Below are 15,769 nucleotides of genomic sequence, written 5' to 3' on the forward strand. Positions count from 1 at the left end.
AAATGATGTCGTCGTCATCGGCATGCGCCGCAGAGACACTGCTACAACAACAAGGCTCCGCTTGGCCGTCTTTACCGTCCAATAAATGCACAAAGCGCCTCTCGCTGCTGTTCTTTCAAAAATGAAATGCTGGATTCTTCTAAAACTGAGTTTATAACAGCTTCCACACGTTCATCCTCCTGCGTCAACATCTTTCTATTTTGATTAGGAGCTATGCTAATACAGGTAGCCCAGCTAGTTTCTCTCCCCGCAACTGCGCATGCGCCAGTTTTGCTTCAGCGCTTCTGCCTTCGTCACACCCGGATATCCCGCCCTAAATCACAACATTGCCTCATGATTGGTTCTAACCGTTTCGGTTTGGATTTGAAAGGCAAAGGCTGGAACAGTATAAGATGGATTCTGGTCTTCATAAACACCAGAATCCATCTCGCAGGAAAGGTTTTACATTTTTTTGTGAAATGTAAATACTTTTTACACACTCATAATGTGTTCTTATGAGTTCCTTTTGGGCGTGGCCAGCCTGATAGTCTCTGGACACGTGAGTCCCAGGTGTGGGTAAAGTAAATCAAAGCATACCACAAATTAATCAGTAGATGCCACTGAGGAAGACTGACAGTTGGTGGTTGAAACATGCCAGGAGATCAAAGTACATTTCAAAGTAAATTTCCTGAAAAAAGTTGTCTGAATAAATGAAACCTTAACATGATTATTTGGTTTTGAGACAAAATGAAACAGCACGTTAATTTCCCACTGGGATTAATAAAGGAATTCTGATTCTGAACTTAAAAATAAACATATTGCTATGGTAATACTTGATTAAAAGCAGAGCATCAAATGTGTTTGGGAACTAAATGAGCGATTAAAATACTTGAACTACCAAATATTCAGTGCCCCTTTCAGTTCCATATTTGCCTCTCTTCTCCATTTGTATATTACAGAAATAAATGCATCTACCTTTTAACAGATGGTTGGAAAGCAAAAATATGGCTTGCAGCTCAAGCAGAAGCTGTGCAGCAACTCCCGAATGAGCTTGCAAAAATGTTTCAAAAATGAAATTTCTGCATTCAATTTGTGGATTTCCACTTAGGCCTGGACGATGCATACAGGTAAAGCCACACTTACGACACTCATGCTGTTAATCTGCTCCAGAGCGAGCTGCAGGAGTTCCTCGTCGCCACTTTCGGACATCAGTTTGAGTGCAGCCTGCAGGAGGCTGGGCTGGTTTTGGAGCAGCAGGGTAGTGATGTGTTTGATGCACTGGAGAGGGCAGAAAAAAAGAGAAGAGTGTGAGGAAAATATAGTACGTTGGGAACGGATGAATGCGTTAATGTGGGGGGATGAAAGCTTGGAAGATAGTGAATGATTTAAAAAAAAGGAGACCAAAAATGAGATGAGAATAAGGAAAGGGAATCAGACGACACTTAAAAAGAAAAAAGGAGAGGAAGTGAAACAGGGGGAACAGCATGCATATAGTGTAAGAAATGACAGCGGCATATAATACTTTTTAAAGGTTACACACACACACACGCACACGCACACACACACAGACACGCACACGCACACGCACACAGGCCTATAATGCTATACAGTAATGCATTGATATCACAATGTAATTTGACTCCCTCCTGCTCTGCTGGTTTCATTCCTGCAGATTCAAATTAAAGCTGTTCAGAACAGAGCAAAAAGCCCCCCACCACCCTTTCTGCACCTCCCCTTACTCACTAATATTAGACAGCCAAGCAGACACCAGCCTATTCACACCCAATAGCATAATCACTAAACTAATATCACAGTCAGCTGGCCATAGGCATACAGAATGGCATTTGGCTTACAACTCGCATGGTGCTCAGCAGGGCAAGAATAGCATTAAACGCTGTCGGATATCAAAGCAGGGTGGGTGGATAAAGTACATAGTGTAAAGCACTGAGCTGATGCTAACATGTTGTTGGGGGTTACATGCTTAATAGGCTTTAGGTTCCAGTATTAGGATACAGTCTGCAGAGAGTGAGCTGACGACCATTTCCCACTGACAGCAAAAAAAAAACCATCAGAAGAATAAAGACGAATGAAAATGTGTGGAAGTCGGAATCACTGTTATTAAACATCAATCGTCATATATTTGATAAATTTGAAAGGGATCCTCCACTGTTTTTATAAATGTGGTCTAAAATCTTTGAAATGTCCTTTTTAGAAGACCTATGCCTAACAAAAGGCATTATTTTGCACCATATATATACGTTTTATTACACGTGAAATACTTAATTAACATTTATCAAATCAACAAACTTCAAATTGCTCAATTCGTACATGGTTCATTAAATAAAACACTCTGATCATTTTTTAACAATTATTTTACAGCCAATAATCAAATGCGTGATTATCCTACATGAACAGGTCTCAAACTTCGCCCTCCCAGAGGTCCCAAAATATAGAATTCACTTCCTCTTATCAAACTTTCCCCGTGCTCATTTAAAAATTCTGTCAAAAATAATAAATAACCAAACAACGGTTTGATTTTTGCTTGACTTTTGATTTTGATGTTATTGTTTTTATTTTCCCCCGTTTTCTGCTCCGTTTCAATTGTTTTGCTGTCTTGACGTTCCTTTTTTTTGTCTCAACTTTATCTTATTAGTATTTATTTTTTTCTCTTTAATTCAAGTTTAAATGTTATATCTGGAGCCCTGTTCTTCAAGCCCCATGAGGGTTTTTTGGGTTTTCCCTGACATACCTCTAAAATGTATTGATTTCCGTTAATGTTGATACTATTATGTTTCGTTGTATTTTAAACTGTGTCAAATAAAAATGAGAAAAATAACTTTTATAAATGAGACTACTTTCATCTTTATCCTCCAAAGAGGTTTGCATCGACATCTTTAGCTTTTCCTGGTATTTTAGAGCAACCAAAAGCTGCACAAATTGTCATTCTGACCAAAAAAGCTGCTAAATGATCTAAAAAGCAGGCTGAATGCTTCATTCCAATAGAAAACAAAAGGATGTTTACAGGCAAATGGGGCCGTGTGACATCATCAATCATGTGATTTCAAGATGGCGGGATACAGGCTTTAAAATGGGTAAAGTAGCTCCATTTTTTAAAGTTATTAAAACAAATATGGTGCAAAATAATGCGTTTTAGCCCACAATTATAAAAACAGTGGAGGAGCCCTTTAAGGTGGTTACATAACTGATGTTCAATATTCTACTGTTTATATCTGTAATATTTCATTTTAATGAGCAGAACATCTAAAAATGAAGTCTAATCCAATCAAATGTAATCTAATCAAATCTATTATAAATATGATGTCACTGGAGTGATTGAGTGAGACGAGCCTGCACAAAATTTATCACCGTCCTTTTTTTTTTTTGCACTGTGCTTGAAATTCACTGGAAATTAATCCCGATTTGCATTAACATTATGCAAACATGAGTCATAAATATGATCAAGGTGGCAGCAAACGGCTGCCGTTAAATTCAAGGTCAACATCAGGGCACAGAATGAAATGCTTGACACTCTTCTTATGTTGAATATTCAGATACAGTATGTTGGTGGAGCCTATAGGCTGCTGTTTCTTTTTTAATTCTGGTAAATGCAAATATTTTGAGAATATTTAAAAAAAATACATGGTCATTACAAACTGCTTACATTAAAGCACGTGTCAAAATGAAGGCCCGGGGGCCAAATACGGCCCTTTCGAGCATCCAATGTGGCCCACAGGGGAAAGTAAACATAACTTGTGTAAATTACAAAATAATTCAGTTGTAGATATCTCAGTCCCACTAAATACAAAAAAAATCAATGAAACTCCACAATATTTGCAGGGCGCACAGTTTCTCTATTTTAATATAACATGATGGCACAGTTTTCTTAGGGGTGTCCCGATCCGATATCAATATGGGATATCGGTCCGATAATAGTCTGAAAACAAATATCAGATAACAGATTCAAATTTCTGGTATTTTCTATTTATTTTTTATTCATTTTATTCGATTGTAGAATACTGTAGATATTAGGTTAATAACAAATGGGTCAGTTTTTCTCAAACTTACTGTTGCTGACTATTGCTCTCTGTTAGAGTGACATCACTTGATCAAGCCTTTTCTAACATTCCACACTACAAAATAACTCATTACTGTATTAATTTTTTTTATTAAAGAAAAGAGAGAGAGAGAAAAAAAAAAAGTATGTATGATTCATGTTGATATCGAATCAATATCGGTATCAGTCGATACGCAAGGCTGCAATATCGGTATCATATCGGAAATGAGAAAGATGTATCGAGACATCCGTTGAAAAAAACTCAAAACATTTTCAAACTCAAAGTATTCCACAAAATATCCTCAAAATAAATATAAGAAATAGTCACAAAATAAAAAAAATTTAAGTGTAAATCCTGCAGGGACTGATGTCTGTCATTTATTGCTTGGAGATTGTCTTTGACTTACATATTTTATATATCATTTAAACGTGGAAGTGTAAACTAGGGCACATTAATGTTAAAAGTGCTTGTGTTCCCACCTACTGTAAAACCCTCGGCCCACTTGCTCCGTATTTGGCCCCTGAACTAAAATGAGTTTGACAGCTCTGTCTTACAACCATATTGTTTGTAATGGAGTCAGAAACAATCTTGTGAAATAATTTCGATTTATTGATATATGAGGCTTACACTAGAAGCCTTTGTAACCAAGCAGGGTAGGCGGGTACGTATTAAAGATGGCTGTATGGAGGTTTCACTTGTTAATTTACATTTACCTAACGCCGTGTCTTGCATTTGAATATTGCTTCAGAGTTGTGACTTTGAAAAGTAAAAGGTCAGACACATTTTTCATTTTCACTTTGACACGGCCACACACCACCCACATGCCTGTGTGAAATGAAAATGCTAATTAAATCTAACATTCGCTCTTCACTTTACCTCTAAAAAAAAAAAAAGACCATTTCCTCACCAAGTCTCCCTTAATAATTTCATGCGGTTTACTGTAGGATCGTATGAAGAATAATTATGTAAAGAAGTAAGATAATCCAACATTAAAACTAAAAATACCGAACTTAAATATCTAATAGAAAATCAGCAATTTACTGATTTAAAATATTAGATTACTCTATTAATAGTGTAATATGTGCATGCATGGGTTTTACGTGGAAAAGTGTAAAAAACGAGTCACGTTATATATCAATTTAAAAAAAATCTATATGAAAAAAGAAGCAATGTAAGCACGTATTGGTAGTATTAATAATAGTTGTTTATCTTCAATTAAATCTCATTTAAAGACACATTTTATTTTTATTCTATTTATTTTTCATCCATTTTTGGCAGTGTCACAGGCAGGACTTTTAGTGCTCTTAGTTCTTACAGTATCATTTTATCTATCTTTATAGCCTGATGGTTTTATTTAATATTCTATATTTATTATCATATGTTTTGTTTTCCTCACATTTCATGTTTTTAATTTATTGCTTTTATTTCCTCATTCATTGTCTTTTTTTAATTGTTTTTACTGTCTGTAACCCTGTTTTTGAAAAGAGCTACTGTATATAAATAAAGATTATTATCATGATGTTTGACAATGAATTATTAATATTCACGAGCATTGGCTGTTCACAGATCACACTTTCAATCAATTACAATCTGTAAAATCTATGGTGGTGAAAAGCCTATAACATACATGGGCAACTGGCGGTCCTTGGTCTTTACTTTGTGCACCCCCTAAAGTAGACTGCAAAAATACACAAATTGGCAGAAAAACAAACTAAACCATGGCAAACATACACAAAATAATAGCACAAATACACAAAATAACATCAAAATGACACCAAAAAACACACAAGATGACCACCAAAAAAAACATTAATACACAAGATGACAAAACAAATGCTCAAAAATTACCAATAACACACGAAACACCAACCAAAAGATACAGAATGGCAGAAAAATCTATTAAAAAACAACATAAATACGCAAAATGATTCCATAAACACACAAAATGACACCAGAAAGACACAAAATGACTAAAAACACAGAAAATTACAACAGAAAGATAAAAAATGACTCTAAAAACACAGAAAATGACATCAGAAAGATACAAAATGACTCTAAAAACACACAGAAAATTACAACAGAAAGATAAAAAATGACTCTAAAAACACAGAAAGTGACAACAAATATACACAAAATGACTAAAAACACACAAAATGACAACAGAAAGACGCAAAATGACAATTATTTCTAGTATTAATGCAAAGATTTTTTCTAAATGCTGACATGAATGTCGATAATGACGACACATTTGTGTGACCCCTGCTGTGATGAAGTTGCCTATAAGGAATAAAATGTTAGATTGGAAATAATTCTTCAAAGAGAAAAAACCATGTAGATACCTGTGCAGGAAGCTTGAGCTTTGTGCTGTAAAGGGATCTCACCATGGCGACAACCTGCTGACCCAGGTCTAATTTGACCTCTGACCCCGGGCAGCGTCTCAGAAGAGCCGAGGTCAACGACACCCAGGGGTTCTGCTCCGACTCTGCCCTGGAGACACACAGCCCGACACATGCCTTTGACTATAATGAGCATGTTTGCATGCAGCCCAACATTTGTCCAGGATGAACATAAAACATACATGAATATGGGACGCAGTCTGTGCAGCAGTAAAAATCAAACAAACAATGAAATAGGAACACGGCGTTTTCAAAGCAGTACTTGAAAATGTAAAAACCCCTGGAATTTTATTCAGCTATTACTTTGCCGTCTCATTTCGCCGGACAACGATTCAGCAAAAAAGGAGAAACACCACACTGCGTAAAAAATAAATAATGATAAATAATCCAACAGCCACATAAGAACACTAGCATCACTTTTGGTGCTATTCTGTGATCATTTAGGCCCATATTTATTCTGTTTTTCTTTTAAATGCTTGTTTTTTTTTTATCTTCAGATACTTTTAAAAAGTCACATAAATGCTGATATTAATATTTTCCTTTGCCAGGAAACTAATCTAATCATTATAAAGATAGATACATTTTGTTTTTAAATATAGCTTAATAATCCTTCTCATGACAATTCAATGACAACAAACATCACTTCATTTCTTCAGAGGTTCTTCAAGGCTGAGCATTAAGCAATTTGCTCCCATCAAAGATATTCATTAATCCAAATGAAACAGAAGAAGAAAAAGGGGGAAAGAAAAAAAAATCACAGAGCCGCTTATCTGTTAATTAAAGCTCGCTGGATGTTGATCTGGTAGAAGTTAATGATTTTCTCACTGTTATCATTAGCTCAGCAGAAAGACAAATTAAAGCCTCTGCTGGATTATCAATGAATAAATTACTGATTTAACGAGTGGAAGTTACAGTAACTAAAGTATAACCAACACCAGTAAACACATGATGGCAGGGTAGGGGTCAATTACAATTACTTTTTCAATTACCCATGTTTTTCAATTACAATTCAAATACGACTACAGTGACCAGCATTTTTTCCAATTACAATTAAAGTACATTTCTTTTTTTATCCTCAGAAAGTATGTTCTCAATTACAAAATTTCAATTACAATTAATGAGCCTGAAATAAATAACCTAATAAAAGTGAACCTTCCTCCTGTGTTAGCTTTCTGTTAGCATCTGTTATGATAACGGCTCATAAATCAAATGTAAAATACACTAAAAAACTAATATCTATTATCTTAATTTATTTCCTAACTATTGGTTACATTGTTAGGCTTCCTAATCAATAGTTTTTGTTTTTTTTTAAATGGTGAAATATTGGAAAACACATATTTCACAGATTTCAATTATTGTACATATGTGTAGAACTGTCACATGGTTTCACCGTTTTGTGTTTGACATTTTCTATAGAATTATCATGGCAATTACAATTTAATTACATTACCACAGCAAAAAAAAATGTTAATTAAAAATGTGCCATAATTGCAATTAATTATTAAATACACTATTACATTGATAATTGACCCCAACCCTGAATGATGGTTACAAGGTGGCAAACAGTGGATACTGACTGGGAAAGGATGGAAAAAGAGAAAATGGAAGATTAGAGGAGGGAGTTTGATGTGAAAATTCCCTCGGTGAGCGTTTTCAAATGATAATAGGCAGATGGCAACACGCTGATAAATCTTTGGTTGGATGAGAAATAGAACATTTGAAAGTGGATGATGCCTGATGTCAGCTTAGGCTGCTGGAGTGCTTCTTAAGTGAGCATGTTAGAAGTGCGCTATGTGCTGAGCCCTCGTGCAAGTCGACAAAAAAAAAGGGAACGAGAGAAATAAAAGCTAGAGTATGATAAGAGGACGAGGAGCACAGTCGGAATCCTTTGTGCGAGTCTGCCAGAAGAAAAAAAGGCGGGTGGCTCTCTATCCAAGTCCACGGATATCTTGCTTCACCTTTGGATGGTGCAGCCATGGGAACAGACAGTGTCCACTTGAGCTGCTGGAACACTTGCTGCTATAGGGACAGCGAGGTGCAGCCGCATGCTATTACGAGCATCAGCGGACTTGCCAAATCTATCACAAGGTGCCGTGTGAGTCAAAGCGAGCCATCTTTTTTTTAAGGCTTTGAATCATGACTCAGTTAAAGCAAACAGATGGAAGGATAAGCCTTTTAATGCAATACTTATTATAGCTTCTAAATATCAGTCAAAAACACACACAGGAAACATGTTGGTTCTCAAATGGAGTAAATAATGCCTTAGACTAGACAAGGGGTTCTCAACCTTGGGGTCGCGAGACACTGGGAAGGAAGGTGTCGCCAGATGCCTTTAAGAAACTACTAATATTTCTTGGCATATTTTTGGTCCTTTTACTGCATTCCTGCTACATTACTCCCATTTCTGCCACTTCTCCATCAATTTCCAATGCCTTTTCTGCACATTTCGTCCCCTTTCACAACATTTTTGGCAATTATAAACCTTTTGCACCATTTTTCCCACCTAACGTCACATATGTCAGTGATTCTCAACTGGTGGGTCGGGACCCAAAAGTGGGTCGTGGACCTGTACTGGGTGGGTTGCGGACAGCTGGTCAAAATTAAATAAATGGTTAATGTCTGTCATGTCGTATTTTATTTTGAAAGAAACTTTTCTTTTGATAGGGATGCTGTGAAATGCATGTTATACAGGAAAATATGTATATTTATTTTGGAAAAAATATTATATATGTGTTTTCAACAGCTATTACATTTTGTTGGTTGAATTATAAAAAAAAAAAAAGTGGGTCGCGATTTAATGTCCGTGGCAAAATGTGGGTCCCAGGGTGGGACCAGTTGAGAACCACTGACATATGTTGACCTATTATTGTCACGTTTAATCTCATTTTTACCATATTCATGCTTAAGTTTGCCAATTTAACTGCATTCACAATTTGTCATGGCCATTATTGCCAGTTTTAACTAATTGTTCCTACTACTTTCTGCCACTTTTAAGCCAATATTGACATTTTCAACCCTTTTTTTACCACTTTTCCTGTCCATTTTTATTTTGAACCAATTTCTGTGGATTTTGAAATCCCATTTCACCACCTTTTCCACCATTTTGGGCCACTTTTAAATCATTTTATTTCTGATCAAAACAAGGATTTACATCTATAAGATGACTATATGCTATGGCACAAATAATAATAAACTTTCTGAATAACAGTAGATGATATTCAGATAAATAAATAAATGTGGTTATCACAGATTCATAGAACAATGGACCATCATTTTGCTGACTTTATGGATGGACCCCAAAAATCTGTCCCCTTTATTCCCCCTTATAGATGGCCCTGTCTCCACATGACTGTTCTTCAATGTTTTTGTCTGTGTTCAACTCCGGTCCCTGGCACCTTTATTTTGGGGGTGGCAGGCTGAAATCACTTTTTATTGGGTGCTGTTTAAGAATCAGACTAAAAATGTAAAAGTTTCTGAATTTGTCCATCAAATAAGCAGAATCTGCAGTCAGTTTTAAACTAAAACCATAATCAACATTCTAGCTTGTTTACAGCATTCGTCTGCATTTAAATGTTCCACTCTGTCAGACACTATCTTTATTTGCTTGGAGATGAGCTCACAGTCTTCTTCATTACAATGTGACCACATTGAAAACCACAAATCGTATGTTTTGGAAGCAGTTCGTCTCTCATTTTGGCACATCATCTCCCACACTAAAAGTGGCCGTCTGGTGAATAAGATAGAATCATGCCCTGGTGAGAGGTTCCCAAACTGTCGGACAATAAGAGGTGAACACAGAAATTGGTGTCAAATGGGATATTAAAACTCTTCTCCTCGGTAGCAGCAGAAAAATAGTTCCACATCTGAGAGCCTATTTTCAGCTGTAGCAAAGGCTGAGACACAGTTTTAGAAGATTTACCTGCATTTAAAAGGAGTCACATCCTAAACAGCCCCAACATATCCTGGGTTTCTCTCAGCATTACGAGGGAAGCAAATATAGAATTTCTAGCAGTGACACTTGGTTTAGCTGCTGTATTATATTGGCAAAAAAAGAGGATACAAATATAAACCTTCAGATTATGTGTATTACATTATTACCAAAAGAACTAACACTTTTACATAAGTTTGTCATTTTAAGGCAGAGGTGGGCAACTTCCACACAGTGGGGGCCACAAAAATGTGTTTGTTTGATGGAAGTTCCACATTATCAACATTCATGTCAGCAATTAGAATAATGACCAATCTGAACAATAACACAGGAAAGAACAAAGAGTTTTTATTGTAATTTTGTGTGCTTTTTGTGCATTTCTGTTGTCCTTTTGTGTATTTTTCCATAAAATATAGGATTTTGGAGTCATATCATGTAATTGTGTTGTCATTTTGCATTTTTTAGAGTAATGTTTGTGTATTTCTGTTGTCATTTTGCTTGTTTGTTTGTACTGCGGTTTTGCAGAGTAATTTTTTGTGTTTTTCTTGTCTTTTTGTCTACTTTTCATTTTCTGTAATTTGGTACATTATTTTGAGTCATTTTCTGTATTTTTGTTGTTGTTTTGTGTTGTTTGGCGTAATTTTGTGTATTACTGTTGTCGTTTTGTTAATTTTTGTAGTTTTTGTAGTATTTTTTTACGTTTATCTTGTTTTTTACTGTATTTTCGCACAATGTTGTAATTCTTTGTATTTTTTATGTATTCTTGCTTTTATTTTAAGTATTTTTACTGTCAATTTGTATGTTTACTTTGTGGGCCGCATAAAATTAGACCGAGGGCCATATGAGGCCCCTGGGCCACTCGCTGCCTTTGTCTGTTTTAAGGGAACACCATCCATTTTAAGCATGTTAGGAACCTTGTAAATATTTAAAACATTGCTTCAGTTATTAGATACAATGCTCTTGATGATTTGGAGCTTATCACATACTATAACATAAACCCACTACTCAATGAGGAAACCACAGGAGTGACATTTCATCATCATTTTCCTTATCACCTGCTAACATTTCTAATTTAGTAATTTTAGGAAATATAAGAGTTAAGATCAATTACTTTCAATCAATCCTCACCATAGAAAACAGTGAAGTGTGTTACTGTAATCACACTATAATAAGCATATTTTGGGTGCATCAAACCCCACATATTTTTTTTAATTTTTAACATCTTTCTTCCCCCAATCTAAATTTGTTCCAATACCACAAAAAAAGATAATCATGCAAAACATTAGCCAACCCCTTCAAAATCTACGTTTTGCAAATTTGGTTTGTGTATTATTCTTAGCAGCGACTCTTTTCTTTGTTGAATCTTTCATAAAGATAATGCTTGGAATGGAATTCAGCAATGTTGTGAATGTTAAGATTTATAATATTATTGGGGAAATGTTTGGAGAGAATGATTGTTTTCCTTCAGTTGCAGCCGCCAGATATTTGTATCAACCAGCAGAGGGCGCTGGTAACCCAGTGTTCGGTTGGGATGCAGCTATTCTAGCAGTGAAGAAGAGATGCTATGCTAGCAGACAGAGCTAATAAAAAAAACCTGACTTTTACAGATATTCACAAAATATTACAGATATTATTTTGGTGCTAAAAGGGTATGAAATCATTTATGAACATGTTTAATAGTAGAAGGCGGCCAGAAAAAGAGTAGTAGGCAATCTGGACATCCTTGTAAATTAAATTTCAACCTTGAAGTGGACCCCATGAAGATAAATAGATTTACCAAATATTTTGCAGGGATTCTTATTTTGGTCATTGGAACATAATTAGACTAGGGACAGATTGATTTTAAAATATTGCAGGGTTTGACGCCCCCTAATATTTATGAGTTCATCAAAAATATACTTTAGATGTGACATTTTATTCTTTTATTCCTATATCTACAGGTATTGATGTTATTGGTTTATGTATGTTTATGAAATTCGTTTTTTTTTTTTCTTGTACAATGGATGACCTTTTTTTGTGCATGAAACTACAAAAGTCTAAATCAAATTGACTGATACAAATATGTACAAGAATCACCAGCATAAGTGCTAAATACAAATCATAGTGAGAATTTTCAAATGTCAAAGAGCTCAAAATAGAAAAATATTAAAACTTCTGCTACGATGGATTTAAAGAGAAAAACTCCAGATTGCATGAAAAATGGCAGAATCTTGTGCTGCTGTGCTTGTCCTCAGACGGCCTTTTAAGTGAAAAGAGTTGAGCATGAGAAAAGCGATCCCATTATTAGTTATATCGATATTACACACAACACTTTCAAGGACATCAGCTGATGCAGGAAGCAGAGCGTCTAAAGCCTAGTGATTTCCACCTTTAGGATTCCACACAGCACATGCTGCTGAGTGATGAAAGACACAATCCTCAATTCCCAATCTAAGTGGTGTGGGAACACACGGTGCATAGAAAATGTCCATTAAAATTTCAATGGCTTCATTCTTCACTGATTCTCAAAACAAACACGCGACCAAACAGCCCCTAATCCAAGTGTTCTGTGCCGACTTTGCAGCAGCAACATATCATTAGTCACACTTAAATTCAAGAAAAAAAGACGAACACGATCCCGAAATGTTGAAGGGGGGCACCGAAAGCGGCATTTACTCAAGTCTTTGACAGGCTGGAGAGTTTAAGTGGCGCTAAATAGGACAAAAACATCATCACTGTGAATAAAAAAAATAAAAGAAAGATGCAAAATAAAACAGCAATAGTAACAACTCAAATCAGTACCTCTTTTCAAAATAAAACATGTGCCCAGAGGCTCCCATGAGACTGGAATTAAATGATGCATTGATTCAGAAAATTGGCCAATGTGGACAACTTATTAAATTGAATTAATGACTCAATATTTTCAGAGACAATAAGAGGCAAAATGTAAGGGGAAAAAAAGGAAATGAGTGGTAATAATTGGAAATATAGAATAAAATAGGGAATGGAACCATCACTCAAGTGTCAACAAAAATGAACACTAGTACAAGCAGCATTAAAATGTTTGATATTATACAACTAGATGGAGATAGGAACCTTAAAAAAAAGCTAGCCTGGTATGGTAACGTCTCCATTTCTGCTCACTTCCTCAGTTCAAAAGAAACCCAGCCAATCAGAGCCAGAGAGAAAGACGAAGACGTTCGGAATTGAGCTCTTCTCTATTTTTAAAAACCTGGATATCGTTGAAATCCACAACAAGAAGAGGCTTTAAAACCCAAAGTGTGCACCGTACTACACGCTTCATTTAGGGAGAAACAGATACGCTTGTCGCGCTACTGTCGTCACGTCTGCTCTTTGTTTGATTGGTTCCACTGAGTGTCTGTCCTGCCACGCTCAGCCCCCAGAACTCAAATGCCTTGTAAGCATTTCCAGACTAATCGCCTGTATTAAACATTGAATAATACAGTTAGGAGTTAGGATGGATTCCAGGCTAGATAAAAGCAACAAGCAGGTCAGAAAATGCTTGATATTATACACCTATAACGATGAAAGTCATTGGAATGCCTGAATTTGGCCAAATAGAGAATGTTCAACTCAACTCTGCTAAAGCAGGTCGTATTAGTTGTGCAATATTTATGGAAAACAATGTGAAAATGAACAAAATACAACAAAAGCGAGCTTAGTAAAAAATAAATAAATAAATAAAAATACGCTGACGTGTTTTCATGAAGCACGCTGAACAAAAGAAGGTCTTACACGTCTACTTTCATCATCGGTGGCCATGCTTGTAGAAGAAGTATGAGTTGCTGAAAGTCCTCCCAGTTCTGCGCCGATTCCAACAGCTCCTGGAAAATGCCATATCGTTTATCTTCACTCTCCACATCCTCTATCTGAACCTGAGGAAAAACAAAAGCAAGAGAGGAAGCCAAATTCATTTCAGAGCACAGGAAATAACTATAAAACACCTTGAATGAAAGCTTTAACGAGGGCAGCGAACAGAGACACTTCTTTAACCTCAGAGCATCTTTGTGACCAAAAGTGACATTCTGGGTGTTTTTATTTGTTTGCCTCTCATTAATCCGGTCATTTTTTAGGCTACTTGCATGAAATTTTGCTACTATTATGTTTTCATTTTCTATTTGCTTAATTCTAAAGTCCTGTGTATTGGAAGTGTATAAAAAAAGGTGATATGCATCATACTGACACGTAGTAACCTCATGACTTCATTTGACTCCCAATGTAACCACATATTTTTAATATGCTCTAATCATAACATAGCATAATGCTTTTTCTATAATACCTAATGGATCAAAGCCTCTACCTTCAAAAGAAATGGAAAATACATGTTTTAAGTGTAATGACCCCCCTACCAACCAGAGCCCACTGCATACAATTTTAGGGAATTTTAAGTGAGGGCCTGGATTTCTTATCTTGCAAAATATACAAGTGTAATTGTTTTTTCTTTAAAACTGTCCCTGTACCAAAAATAATAACGCAGTAAATTAAATTCTGCTATCAATCAATGACACGGTCAAGGTTGTAAAATTTACATCAAATATATTTCGCTTTGGCGTGCCTGCTACACGGGATGACAACAGCAGCCGCGGCACAGTTAGCCTAGCACGTCCCTCATTTTTGGAAATACTGTACTGCATATTTAGTATGTTTTCCTGCTGAACTAATTAGACGTTCTCGTGATAAAAAGTCCATACAAACATAAAATAGGTTTGAAAATTATAGTACATTTTATATCTATGGATAGGTCTGAAGTAGTTGAAAAGATCTGATGTGGTGGAAGTAAAAAAATAATTAATGGAGTACATTTTTATTGCACTTTTGTGTACACAAAGTGTAAACGGTGCACAAGTGTTAAACCTGACAGTAATGTAAAAGCATTCATCCAATGAGAAATTTCTGAGTTGTTGGCTTTTCGACACAAACATAACATTAGCAAATGAGCAGCTGTTCATTATTTTTAATTCAAGCCTACCCTCGAAAATCTTGACAACATAATGATCACATTAGAGGTTGTGGGCAAAATGTTCCTGTCAATACATACATCAAATGAACAGCCCACTGACACACATAATCTCGACCTCCATCATACCCGTCAAAGCTTCAAGTAAAGCACTTGACTTGTTGGGAAAAAAAGAGCTGTATGTGCAGAGGCATTTTTCAGAGCTTAACTGCTGAAAGAAAGAAAGAAAGAAAGAAAGAAAGAAAGAAAGAAAGAAAAGACAATTCACCTGTGGCGAAAGTTACTTTGCAAACGAGGGGAAACTTTGAGAAAAGATAATGGAAGTGATGACAGAGGGTTAATGTGAGGGAAAAAACTGACACAAGGCAGGAATAAAAAGGAATGCAATTAATTTCTCCTTTAAGGTTGACTTCTGGTGTGATTTAACAGTCCAGAGAGCGGCTGATGTCTGAGG

The 15,769-nt window shown here is 35.9% G+C and overlaps 1 protein-coding gene across 1 annotated transcript in view; it reads right to left on the reverse strand.

Moving 5' to 3' along the window:
• The window catches only part of nbas (NBAS subunit of NRZ tethering complex), a 203,810-nt gene that overhangs the window by 14,571 nt on the left and 173,470 nt on the right, over window positions 1-15,769 (reverse strand). The window contains exons 50-52 of the mRNA XM_028439227.1: window positions 14,094-14,233; window positions 6,374-6,521; window positions 1,123-1,257 (exon numbers count right to left, since the gene is read on the reverse strand). Of these exons, the coding sequence (XP_028295028.1) occupies window positions 1,123-1,257; window positions 6,374-6,521; window positions 14,094-14,233 (423 nt within the window). The remainder of the gene's footprint in view (window positions 1-1,122; window positions 1,258-6,373; window positions 6,522-14,093; window positions 14,234-15,769) is intronic.

The sequence above is a fragment of the Gouania willdenowi genome, chromosome 24, assembly GCF_900634775.1.
Source record: "Gouania willdenowi chromosome 24, fGouWil2.1, whole genome shotgun sequence".
Lineage (NCBI taxonomy): Eukaryota > Metazoa > Chordata > Actinopteri > Blenniiformes > Gobiesocidae > Gouania > Gouania willdenowi.